This window comes from Elephantulus edwardii, unplaced genomic scaffold, assembly GCF_000299155.1.
Source record: "Elephantulus edwardii isolate Elephantulus edwardi_28Jun2011 unplaced genomic scaffold, EleEdw1.0 scaffold00213, whole genome shotgun sequence".
NCBI lineage: Eukaryota > Metazoa > Chordata > Mammalia > Macroscelidea > Macroscelididae > Elephantulus > Elephantulus edwardii.
This window is the reverse complement of record NW_006399963.1, coordinates 2,887,277-2,899,586: the sequence shown is the minus strand read 5'-3', so window position 1 is coordinate 2,899,586 and position 12,310 is coordinate 2,887,277. Positions and strand designations below refer to the sequence as shown.

Sequence of the window (12,310 nt, the reverse complement as noted above, 5' to 3'; positions counted from 1 at the left end):
CTCTAGCCATTCGTTTGTTGATGGGCACTTAGGTTGTTTCCAACTCCTTGCTATTGTGAACAAAGCTGCAATGAACATGGGTGTGCATATATCTGTTTGGAGGCTGTTTTAAATGATATTGATTTCTTGGTTTCCTTCTCTGTGTTTTCTTTGTTACTGTAGAGGATCCCACTAATTTTTTTTACATTGATCTTTATATACTGCCACTCAAATTAATGAGTTTACTAGCTCTAACGAGTTTTGTTGTTGTTGTTGAGTCCTTGGGGTTTTCTGTGTACACTGTCATATCTTCTCCATATAGTGACACTTTCACTATCTCTTTTCCAATCTGGATGGCTTTTATTTCCTTCACTTGTCATATTTCCCTAGCAAATACTTTTAACACAATATTTAATAGGAGTGATGAAAGTGGTCATCCTTGTCTAGTCCCTTGTTAACAAGGAAAAAGCTTTTTGTTTTCTCTACCAAGAATGATAGTGGCTCTTCATTTTGCGTATGTACTTTTCACTATGTTGAGGAAATTTCTCATTGCTCAATATTTTAAGCACGAAATCAATTGTTTCTGCATCAATTGATAATGTGGTTCTTGTTATTTGCTTTGTTAGTGTAGTTAATGATGATAATTGTTTTTCTTATTTTGAACCATTCTTGCATACCTATTATGAACCCCACTTTGTCCTGATAAATTATTTTTTTTAATGTGCTATTGGATTCTATTGGCTAGGATTTTGTTAGGGGATTTTGCATCTATATCCATGAGATATATTGGACTGCAGTTTTCTTTTTTGATACTTTCTTTGCCTTGCTTTGGTAGTAAGGTTAAGCTTGCTTCATTGAACAACTGTAAAAGTGTTCCTTCTTTTCTCTTTTTTTGAAATGATTTAAGTAGAATTAGTGATAAATTTTCTTGGAATGTTTGGTGGAAATCAGCTGTGATGCCATCTGATCCAGGACTTTTTTTAGGGGAAAATATTTTTATGACCTTCCCAATTTCTTCATTTGTGATAGATCTGTTCGAGTGTTCCACATCTGTTCATGTCAAGCTGGATAGGGCATGAGTTTCAGGGAATTTGTCCATCTTTTTCTAGGTTTTCAAATTTAACAGAGTATTGTTGTTGTTGTTGTTATGTGCCATCAAGTCACCTTTGACTCACAATGACCTTTTGTACAAAGCTATGAACCCTGCCTTATCCCTAGCCATTCCACTATCTCTGACACACCTATCACTATTATTCCAGTTAATGTATCAATCCATCGCATCTGCTATCTTCCTCTCTTGCACTGTCCCTCTACCCTTCCAATCATGTTGTCCTTCTCCATGGACTTGTCCCTCCTGGCCATGTGCCCAAAGTATATGCGGTGGAGCTTCAAAATTTATGCCTGCAGAGAGCAACTTGTTTTCACCCTCTCCAGGACAGATCTATTTGTTCTCTTGGCTATCTATGGTATGTTCTTCCGTGGTATATACATTTATCCAGCACCATAACTCAAAGACATGAATTCTTCTGTAATTCTTATTCATTGCCCAACTCTCTTATGCATAGCAAGTAATTGTGAAGACCATGACTTGGGTCAGGCACATCTTGGTCTCTTGACTGACATCTTTGCACTTCAGCACTCTGGAGAGGCCCCTGACAGCAGATTTTCCTAATCTGATTTGTCTTTTCATATCCTGATGGCTGGTTCCAAAAGTCTTGATTGTGGACCTGAGCAAGCTGAAATTGTTAACCTCAATCTCTTCCGCATCTATCATGGTGCTTCCAATTGGCCCAGTAGTGAGAATTTTTGTTTTCTTGACATTGCGCTTCAATCCATAATGAGACTACGGTCCTTGACTCTCTGCAGTAGATGTTTCAGGTCCTACTTAGTTTCAGTGACCAAGGTTGTTGCTATTTGCATAATGCAAGTTATTGATGAGTCTTCCTCCAATTCTGATGCCACATCCCTGCTCATAAAGCCCAGTCTCCTGAATAGACTGTTCTACATACAGATTGAAAAAGATATGGAGATAGATGCATTCTGATACACTCTTTTCCTGATTTTGAACCATGCAGTGTTTCCTTGCTCTGTTCTGATGTCTAGTCCAAATATAGGTTTTACATGAGTACAATCTGGTATTCTGGGATATCTACTCTTCTCATGGTTAGCCACAATTTGTTGTGATCCACACAGTTAAATGCCTTTGCGGAGTCAATGAAACACAGAAAGACATTCTTCTGGTCTTCTCGGCTTTCAGCCAATAGCCATCTGACATTGGCAATGATGTCCCTCGTGCCTCTTCTAAATCCAGCCTGTACTGTTTCAGTCATTTTTGGATCATCTTCAGTACAATTTTGTTTATGTTTTTCCTGCTTGTAGCTCTCTGCTCTGTATTGAATTCTATTCCTCATTGTCGTTTTGATTTGTTTCTCTCTTATTGCCAGTGATTTTGAGCATTTCTTCTTGTGTCTATTGGCCACGTAAATGTCTTCTTTTATGAAAAATCTTTCCATATGTCTTTCCCACTTTATGATTGTATTATCAATCCTTTTTATTGTGTGTGTGTGTGTGTAGGTCCTGGAGAATTCTGTAAACTCTCATTATGAAATTCTTGTCTGAGATGGCATTGCTAAATGTTTTATTCTCAATCAGTAGGTTTACATTTCACCTTATTGGAAAAAGTTTTTGATATATACAGGAATTTAATCTTTCGATGATCCCATTCATCAGTTTTATCTCTTCTGTTTGTGTACTTCTGACTGTATTTGTCAGCCTATTTATACCATAGGTTAGGGCTACTAAGTTTGGTTCCATTTTGTTTCCTATGATCTTTATGGTTTGGGCCTTTACCCAGAGGTCTCTGATACACCTTGAGTTGATGTTTGTGTATGGTGTGAGATGTGGATCGTACTTCAGCTTTCTCCAGGTACAAATCAAGTTTTACCAGTACCATTTGTTAAAGAAGTTGTTGTTTCCATTTGATAGGTTTTGTTTGGTTGCCAAATCCCAGTTGACTGTAGGTAGATGATTTTAAAAAATCTCTCTTATAGTTGGTGAATCAACCTTTAGCTATTGTATCTTCACTGTTTGTTTTTCCCCTCAAATTTATCCATGTTGTTGTTGTTGTTATGTGTTGTCGAGTCATTTGTGACTCATAGCGACCCTATGTACAACAGCCCTAAACCGTGCTCTGTCCTGTGCCAATCTCATTGCCTCTGACACACCCATCCCGATTATCCTAGTCACTGAATCAATCCACCTCATAGAGGGTCTTCCCCTCCTGCGCTGTCCCTCTACTCTATCCAGCATGATGTCCCTCTCTAAAGACCTGTCTCTCATTACAACATGTCCAAAGTATGTCAGACGAAGCCCCAGAATCCTTGCCTCCAAGGAGCAGCCCGGTTTAACCCTCTCTAGGTTGAATCTATTTGTTTTCTTGGCAGTCCATGGTACATTCAATACTCTTCTCCGGCACCACAGCTCAAAGGCGTCAATTCTCCTTCTATCCTCCCTAGTCATTGTCCAACTCTCTGATGCATAACAAGTGATTGCAAAAACCAGGGCCTGTATCAGGTGCACCTTAGTCTCCAGAGAGACACCGTTGCTCTTGAGTACTTTAGAGAGGTCCCTAACCACAGACTTTCCCATCACAATACGTTTTTTGATTTCCTGGATACTGGTGCCAAAAGTGTTGACCGTGGAGCCAAGCAAACTGAAGCTGTGAACAATCTCAATCTCTTCGCCATCCATCCTGATGCTACCGATTGGTCACCGATTGGTGAGAAATTTTGTCTTCTTGACACTGAGCCTCAGTCCATATTGAAGGCTGCAGTCCTTGACCCTCTGCAGTAAGTGCATGAGGTCCTCCTCAGTTTCAGCAAGCAGGGTTGTGTCATCTGCATAACACAGATTGTTGATAGATCGTCCACCAATCCTAATGCCACACTACTCCTCATAGAGCCCAGCCTCTCGGATAATCTGCTCTGCATACAGGTTGAAAAGGTATGGAGATAGGACACATCCCTGGCGTACACCCTTCCCAATTTTGAACCATGCAGTGTTGCCCTGCTCTGTTCTGATGACTGCCTCTTGGTCCAAGTATAGGTTTCGCATTAGCACGATTAAATGTTCTGGGATTCCCATTCTTCTCAGAGTCAGCCACAGTTTGTTATGATCCACACAGTCAAATGCCTTTGCATAATCAATGAAACACAGGTAGATATTCTTCTGGAATTCTCTGCTTTCAGCTAAGATCCATCTAACATTAGCTACAATATCCCTAGTACCATGATCCCTTCTAAACCCATCCTGGACTTCTGGCAGTTCTCTGCTGATGTACTCTTCCAGTCGTTTTTGGATAATCTTCAGTAGAATCTTGCTTGCATGTGAAATCAATGATATTGTTCTGTAGTTTCCACACTCAGTTGGGTCGCCCTTCTTTGGCATGGGAACAAATATAAACCTCTTCCAGTCAGTTGGCCAAGTCGTTGTTCTCCAGATTCAGCTTTATTCTAAACGAATCATCTATTATATCAAGAGTGCATGTGAAAAGAATAGGAAACAATAAGGGAGGACATTTTAAAAGTTCCATGGCAAGTAGAATTATAGGGTGCAGTGTTAGGATTCCCCTCTAAAGATTAGGATAATATGGATGCCATTTTTGTCAATAATTTGAAAGCTGCATGTTGGAAGATTCAAGATGAAGTGTTTCTGGAAATCTGATAGACATTTTCTAAGCAGCTCCATGGTCTTATCATGTGAGATAGTTGGTGTATAGTATTATTTTAGGATATTGAGAGTCAGGAAGGCACTAAAGCCATGGGCTGCAAAAGGAGCCTTTGCCAAGACTGCCAAGTCGCTCATATTGTAGAGCTCTGGACCCTCATCCTTATCATAACCAGTTAGGAGGAGGCTGATATACGGAGTCCAACTCAGAAGGCAGTCAGCCAGGTTTTGGCGAATGAAATTAGCTGCTGCTATGGGAGATAATTCATAACCATTTCACATCTTGTAAAGCTGTAATTTTTTCTTAATATATTCTGTAAACTGTAGTGTCACTAGCTTGTCCAACACACAGAAGTAAGATTCCCCCCCCCCACACACACACACTCATTTTAAACTTCTTGTCATGATCATCCTTCATCTGGACAATATTACTAGCAGCCACCTGGTCAGAGTTTACCAAAATGTAGTTGGGCCCTGAACGCTGATAAGGTGCTCCATAGTAGCAGGGGGCCAGAAGGAAGCAGATGCGACATGGTGTGGTGTGGGTATTGTTAGCTCTTCAGCGTCATCTGTGAGACAGCACAACCAAACACAACTTTGCCTATTAAGGATAATTTTCTTTTATTGTTCTTTGTTCCCAAAATTATTTTTCAATTATAAGTTATTTAAGGGTTTTGATTGGAATTATGTTAATTCTGCTGATACACTTAAGGATATTGTCATATGTAATATTGGATCTAACTAACAGTAAATTCTTTCTCTTTATATGTTTAAGTTCACTTTTTGTAAATCCACTAGGGAACAGCAACAGTAAATTTAAGCAACACAGAGATGATGAGGATAATGCAGGATCAAGTCAGGTTTTTTTCCTTTGGAAACAAGGTCTCTAGGAAAAGAGACTATCTCTCATGCACATCCAACGGTGCACTATTATTAAGTGACAGAGGCAGAGCAGGCAGACTAACTCTGCAAACAGCTCTGCTAACTCTAATACTTCTCTGTGTATCTAATAGCTTATTGCAAGGCTGTTACAAAATTAACATTAGGACTCAGCTACAAATAGCTTCAGGAATGATTTCTCTTTGCCTGTCTGCTATGGTTTGGAAGACTTCCCTGGCATCCCACAAACATGTTTGTAGACTGTTCTCTAATTGTTTCCTGTTTTTGCTTTTCTACACAAGAGTGGGTTTGATTTCCCAGTGGGAGGCAGTTGTAGAGATCTGCCAGAAACTCCAATTCAGGTCTTCTGATCAGGGCCATTTAAACAGCAGTTTTGTGGGTAAAGGAAGAAGTCACAACTTTGAGGGCCCAGAGCTAACTAATTTCCCAAAGGAGGTCCAGATGTCTATATTATGTAGAGTGAATGTGCTTTACGTAAGGAGCGTGCCACTCAGCTTTAGTGTTGGTATTATTCTGCAGTGAATAATCTTGATGGTCAGTTTCCAAATGTCAACTGACCATTTAGGACATAGTAGATCCCACATGGTCTCTCATGAAGTGTGTCCTTAGCCCTTGGCAGATTCTGAAGACTGTACCTGGGAGCGGACCTTTCCTGCCTGTGTGCTGCAGTTCCTGGGTCTTGTCCACCATACTTACCCCCAGGATCCCATGTGGCATTCCCCAGAGTTTCTCCAGACTTTGGCCACAGTTACCTTCCCTCTGGGAATCCAAATGGTAAGACCTGTCACCTAATTGTCCCAGTAAGAGATGGGCATGTGTCCTCATTCTCTAAGAGCCAAAGCAGAATTCCTCTACCAGTCTCAAAGCAAAATGTTTTAAGGCAACTTGACTGGCACATAAGGTAAACAATTTGTATAACTTACATTTTTTTTGGTTTCATTGTAGTTCAAAGTAACTTTTTAGCATTGGAATTTGAGTTGTTAGGAATCTCAGTAGTGAGAAATTTATTGTAGAACAAGTACAATTCTACATCAAATACTCATTCACTGATGTAAATAACAAATTTTATGCCAGGGAACTAATGAATGAGATGTGGTTGGAGACAATACCGGAATACTGGTTTTCCTTTTGTTTTCCTGACCTGTAGGTCTTGGCTTTCAGTCTGGGGTTTACTGAAGTAGGGGAAGGCAGAGATTGACTTGAGTCGTCTCTTGGGTGCAGGTATTAGTGTTGGGTTATGGGAAGAGAAGAAAGTGTTATTGTGAGGTGAGCACTTCCTCTAGCAGGTCACATGGTAAAGGTGAGTCGGGCTAGATCACTTGGCTGGATGAGACTAAACTGTCCCTTGGAGTTGGGAGGAGAGCAAGGAACAAACCTGGGTGACCAATTCTGACACTAACAGCTGTGTGGACCATGGTGGGTACCAAGGCGGACAAGCTGGTGCATCTTAAAATGGTTCTCATTAGGGAGTTCATGCCAGAAATTAATGTGCACAAAATCTTGAAAATTTTAGTGTAACAGAAAGGACAGAAATGTACTCTTCCCCCCAAAATTGGTAGATTAGGAAGCAGAGTTCCAGTAAGGGAGCATGAGCTAGCAATATCTGCGTGAAGTTGATGGCTATAGCTGAAGAAATATACTAGGAATACAAATATGGTAAATGTTTATTTATAATATATACCAATGATAGGATGAGGCAGGTAGCTCCATACATACTTACTAAATGGCCTGATGTGTGTGTGAATATGCTTATGTCAATCTCTTTTCAGATATATATTTGTGGGACAGCTTCTGTTCACTGGACGTGCAGGAATGGTAATTAATAGTAACATCCACCCTGCAGGGCTGGTGTCAGTCAAAGGAAACTGAAATTCAGATGCTACCAAAAGCACTGGCCAGCGTCTTCAGGTTAAATGGGAGAGATGATACTTACCTCATAAGAGTTTGTGAAAATGAAGTGTGTCATGTATGTGCTTAGTAAATGACAATCAAGCTTACTAAAACCTAAATCCTTTCAGTAACAGTTAAAATTAAAGAAAATGGCCAAATAAGGACAGTTTTAGCAAAAATATTACTAAAATGGCAAGTGAGGGCCTACTGGGTAAGGAGTGGCGCTGCTAACCCAAAGGCAGGCAGTTTAAATCCACCACCTGCTCCTCAGAAAAGAGATGAGGAATCTTCTCTGTGCAGTTTTATAGCCTCAGAAAGCCTACTGGCAGGTCAGCTATAAGTCGGTCCCACTGGAATGAAATGAGTTGTTGTTGTTATTTATAAAGGCTAGAAGATTTACAAAGAGGTAAGAGGATTTGAGAGATAAATATCAACTAAAGAAGCATTCCGCAAAGATAAGAGGGGGAGGCATATCAAGAGTAAATATCACAGAAAATGTGACAGACCCTTTTCATGCATAATGTGGGCCAAAAGGCTTTATTTGCCTCTGAATTATCTGACATTTTTCCAGTCAAGTCCTCTCAGAGCTAATTAATGCGGTCACCACCACCTCCAGGTGCCATTAAACACATTTTATGGCTTAATTAAGAATGGCTGCATTAATTTTATGAATGAGCAAAGGGAGGTACCAGCAGATGAACATGCATGAAAAGTTCTTGGGGCCAGAAGCAGGAGCGCTGGTCATGTGTCCTTGGACGTGTCATTTGTACTCCCAGCACCTCCTTACCCTCCTCGGTATGCTTGGACAAAGATTTCTCTGTCATTTGTTTTCCAATATTTTTGTAAATATAAGGTGAGAAAGTGAGAGTTAAAACACTGAGGGGCTTTAATGGAAGAGCTCATGGCCTCCCAGATAGTCCATCTTTCTCACCTAAGAATCCTGTTTATCCATATCAGCCAGACCTGAACAGACAAGAAAGGCGAGAAGAAAAAGATAGGAACCTGTTTCCCCCGCCCCCCACCATATTCCAGATTCTGGGCATGGCCATATGCGTTACTCTTTTATTCCATTCTTACAAACCCCTTGTGACATTATTCTTATTGTCTCCATTTACACAATGGGGCATTGTAGCACATAGGAGAGAAAGTCTGGCCCAGGGTGCTTCTGAGTCTCCATTCTAAGCTCTCCAGGACTTCTGTTTGGTGGCTTAGCTCTTTCCTCACTTTTCTCACTCACTTGACTTAGGCTCAAAGACAAAGTGGTTCACTTTATAAATGATGATCCTTGGGTAAGTCACCTTACTCTTCAGAGCCTACTTCCTTATCTGTTAAATGTAGTGTTGACCATTCCACCAGTGCACACAAAGACTTGAGGCAAGGCAGTTCACACATGCTGGGGTTCTCTTGTCTTTGAGGGCACCGTGGCTGAGGTTACCTGGAATGCTAGTGGTCCTAGGATTGCAGCTGAAGGTCACAGCATGAAGGAGGGTCTCCAGGCTCCTGCAAAGTTGCATCCTGCCAGGAAACAGTTGAAGACATTCATGCAGCTCCTCTTGAGGGAGCTCCTCAAGGCAACCTCTTCCCCTAAGCAGTGGCTGCCACTGGAAGTGCTCTTGGAGGTGAGTCACAAGAGGCCCTGCTCACCTGGCTATATGTTGAAGGGGAGATCATGTGCCTAAAGTCAGTGAGGAGACAGGAAGATCCAAGATTTGGGTTTCTTGAGTGGTCATGTCCCAGCTTCGATGCTAGCTCAGCCTGAAGCAGTGTGGTAGTAAGGGGTCCTCATGAAGTACACTAGGAGTTCATCAAGCATCTAGCAAGTAAATGAGTTAGGGCAGATCTTAGCAAGGGTCCTAGTCACCAGAGCCCAGGGCAGAGATTTTGTAGGAGTTATTTATTGGAGGGAGGTGCTTTCAAGAGAAGAGACGAGAAGTGTGAGTCGGGAGAGAAGCTAACAAGGAGCTTCCAATTGGAGACTGGCTGCAGCCTGGTTCCCAGGAAGCATAGGTGTGCTACCTGTGTCACAGGAGGGTCCCATGCTGAAGCACCTTCTAGGTGGTCATTGGCTGAGGACTTCCCTTTATGACCTTTCTCCCTGGAAAGTAAGTGTCATGAGCTGAATGAGGCATTTCAATAAGCACAACTTCCAAAAAGGGGAAGCAGTAAACTGGGATGACATAATCCATGGCAAGTTGTACTGCTCACCCAAAAGCTGAGTGTCTCTGGAACTTTGAATACATTAGAGGTTCCATTGGAGAAAGTCTCTTCTCACTATAATTTACATTTTCTGAAACCTGATAGAGGGTTGCTATGTATCAGAACCACTTGATAGCAGTGAGATGATAAGTGAACCCACGTTCATGGCAGTTAGGGTTGGGGGTGCAGCAACAGGCAGGGGATATGGCGGTCTATTGCTTCATCCACCACAGACCCTGAGTGGTGTGATGGCTGAGTGGCTGCTTATTCAGCCTAGTGCTGTGTTTCTAGGCTTCTCCAGACAATGCCACTACCCAACAGAAACGAGATTTCCAGTCTGAGGTTCTACTCTCTACCATGGAGATATTTCATGTTATGAGTGAGGGCAACACACCAATAATGAGAGGTAAGTGACAGGTATGTGTCCCTACCCCTTCTGACATGTAGTTAATGGAAACTGAACAGGAATGCAAGAGTTCTCCATCAATCACAACTTCACACGTTAGAGGATTGTTGGAACTTTAGAAGTCATCCAATGATGCATTCCATAGTATCTCCTCTCTGAGGTAATGGATGCACAATTATCCCCATCCCCATATCATTGTTGGGTTCCATTGAGATAGAAAGTGCTCTATCCTCTGAGCTAAAGTCTTCTTGTCCTCCAGATCTGGCAGAAATTTGGCTCCATTAAAAAAAAATAATCAAGACTAATTGGAATGCAGCATTCTGCTCAGCAATTTACTTTATTCCTTCTTCCCTGACACGAAACAGGGATTCCCACATTTGTTGTGTTTTTTTTTTCTCTCTCATACCAAGTGAGATCTTTTTCAAAAATTAATTTTAATGAACATTTTTACAGAGATTTTGGATTTCCATTCATTTATTGTTGCACTTTGTTTCCACATGTTTTTAACATGCAAGAACCTAGATAAAGACTCCATTGCCTTTAAAAATTTAAGAATACTTTTTACCCAGCAGGCGTAGTTCCTTCTGGACTGGTCCTTCAGAAAGAGCATAGCAGTTGAGTCTGGGTCATAGAATTTTTGTCAGGATTGACATGATGGTTGCACAGACCTTGGAGCACAGGGCTATCATGTTGACTGACATTGGGAAGCCACAGCTTTATTCCCTGCCCAGTGAAAGGTCCTGGACTCCACATAGGGTTCTCATTTACATTTGCCTTTAACTTATCCCCACTCTCCTTCCAAGATGACCAAGGGAAGGGATGTTTTCCCCAACTTATCGTTTCCCTTCTTGTTGACATCGCTGATCAGGTCTGTTCTTTTAAATAATGTCGTCAACAGGCTTACATTATGTAACAAGTCTTTGTGTTTAAGAGCAATCTTGTTAGTTAGAGGGATGATTTCTCATACTTGGTCTTCTCTGTATCCTAGGCAGTAAAAAGCCTCAGCTTAACATAGAAGCTGCTGCTTCTCCACCCTTTGCCAACATCTCTTACTTCACCCAGAAACTGGTGGAGAAGCTACACAGTGGGATGTTCACAGCTGACCCTAAGCACATCCTTGTCTTCATCACGGAGCACATCATGGTGGTAAGAACCCTGAGGAGTTGCCCAGATCTGGCCTACTGCTGACTGACCAGTATTCTGATTTCATGTGGAGAGCTCTTAGATGTTGTCTGGCTGGTGCAGCTTGACCTGTTTTCCTGAAAATGGACGTTGAGACTGTGTGGGGGGAAGGAGGAGGAGTTTGTTGAACCAGCTAGCACCTGGAAGCTGTTGAGGTCCTGTAGGGCTCTCCCTTGGGCCACCTGAATTCAGTGACTGGAATTCTCAGGCTTCTATCCGAAAGCTGCATCTTTGGGTTTGTTATTATTGGCCTAACTTTAATTATTGCTATTCCCAATTAACAACAACAAAATGTAAACTGTGATAGCAAGTCAGGATCTACCCATAGCTGGCCCTCCAGTAGATTTTCAGAAGTATCATAATGGGAAGAGATTGTCTATCCTCCTCCTGTGGAGCAGCTCCTGGATTTGAACTGCTTACATATGGGATTACAACACAGTTTCTTACCACTAGGCTACCAGAGCTCTCTAGGGCTAAAAATGTCTACCACCAAAAGAGCAAGTCCATTTCTTCCTCAGAGTCTGCTCTATTGTAACACTTGCACCTTGAAATAGTTTCTCATGAAACACCAAATCCACTGGACTCCCTTCCCCTTAGCTAGGAACTTTTTTCAAGGTAGGAGAGAAAACAGAGGCTAACAGTGTGGGTTTGAGTGCAAGGATTTGTTCTAACCCTCTATCCTTCCTCCCTAAAGTGTCTGTTTCAATTACTTGATTGAGAAGTTAATGAGGAAATGCATGTAAATATATGCAAAGTGCTTATATTGGTACATGAAACACTGTTAATTCATATAAACTATTCAAAATGTTCTTCTAAAACATTGGATAATATTAATAGCTGCCTTGGCGTCAATGCTGACCCTCAGTAACCCCTTACATGTCAGAGTCACATTGTGCTCCCAAGGTTTATCATCAATGACTCTTTTGGGGGAAGTAATTTGCTAGAACTTCCTTTTTTTTAAATTTAGGTTGTTTGTTTTTCATTTCAATGAACGTCTACAGAGATTTTGGAATTCCTTTCATTCATTGTTGC

General features: G+C 41.4%; 1 protein-coding gene across 1 annotated transcript in view; it reads left to right on the top strand.

Moving 5' to 3' along the window:
- Positions 1 to 12,310, top strand: part of WDFY4 (WDFY family member 4) — a 704,682-nt gene that overhangs the window by 401,646 nt on the left and 290,726 nt on the right. Inside the window, exons 31-34 of the mRNA XM_006897732.1 lie at positions 6,214 to 6,378; positions 8,910 to 9,113; positions 9,982 to 10,096; positions 11,085 to 11,242. Coding sequence (XP_006897794.1) covers positions 6,214 to 6,378; positions 8,910 to 9,113; positions 9,982 to 10,096; positions 11,085 to 11,242 — 642 coding nt within the window. The remainder of the gene's footprint in view (positions 1 to 6,213; positions 6,379 to 8,909; positions 9,114 to 9,981; positions 10,097 to 11,084; positions 11,243 to 12,310) is intronic.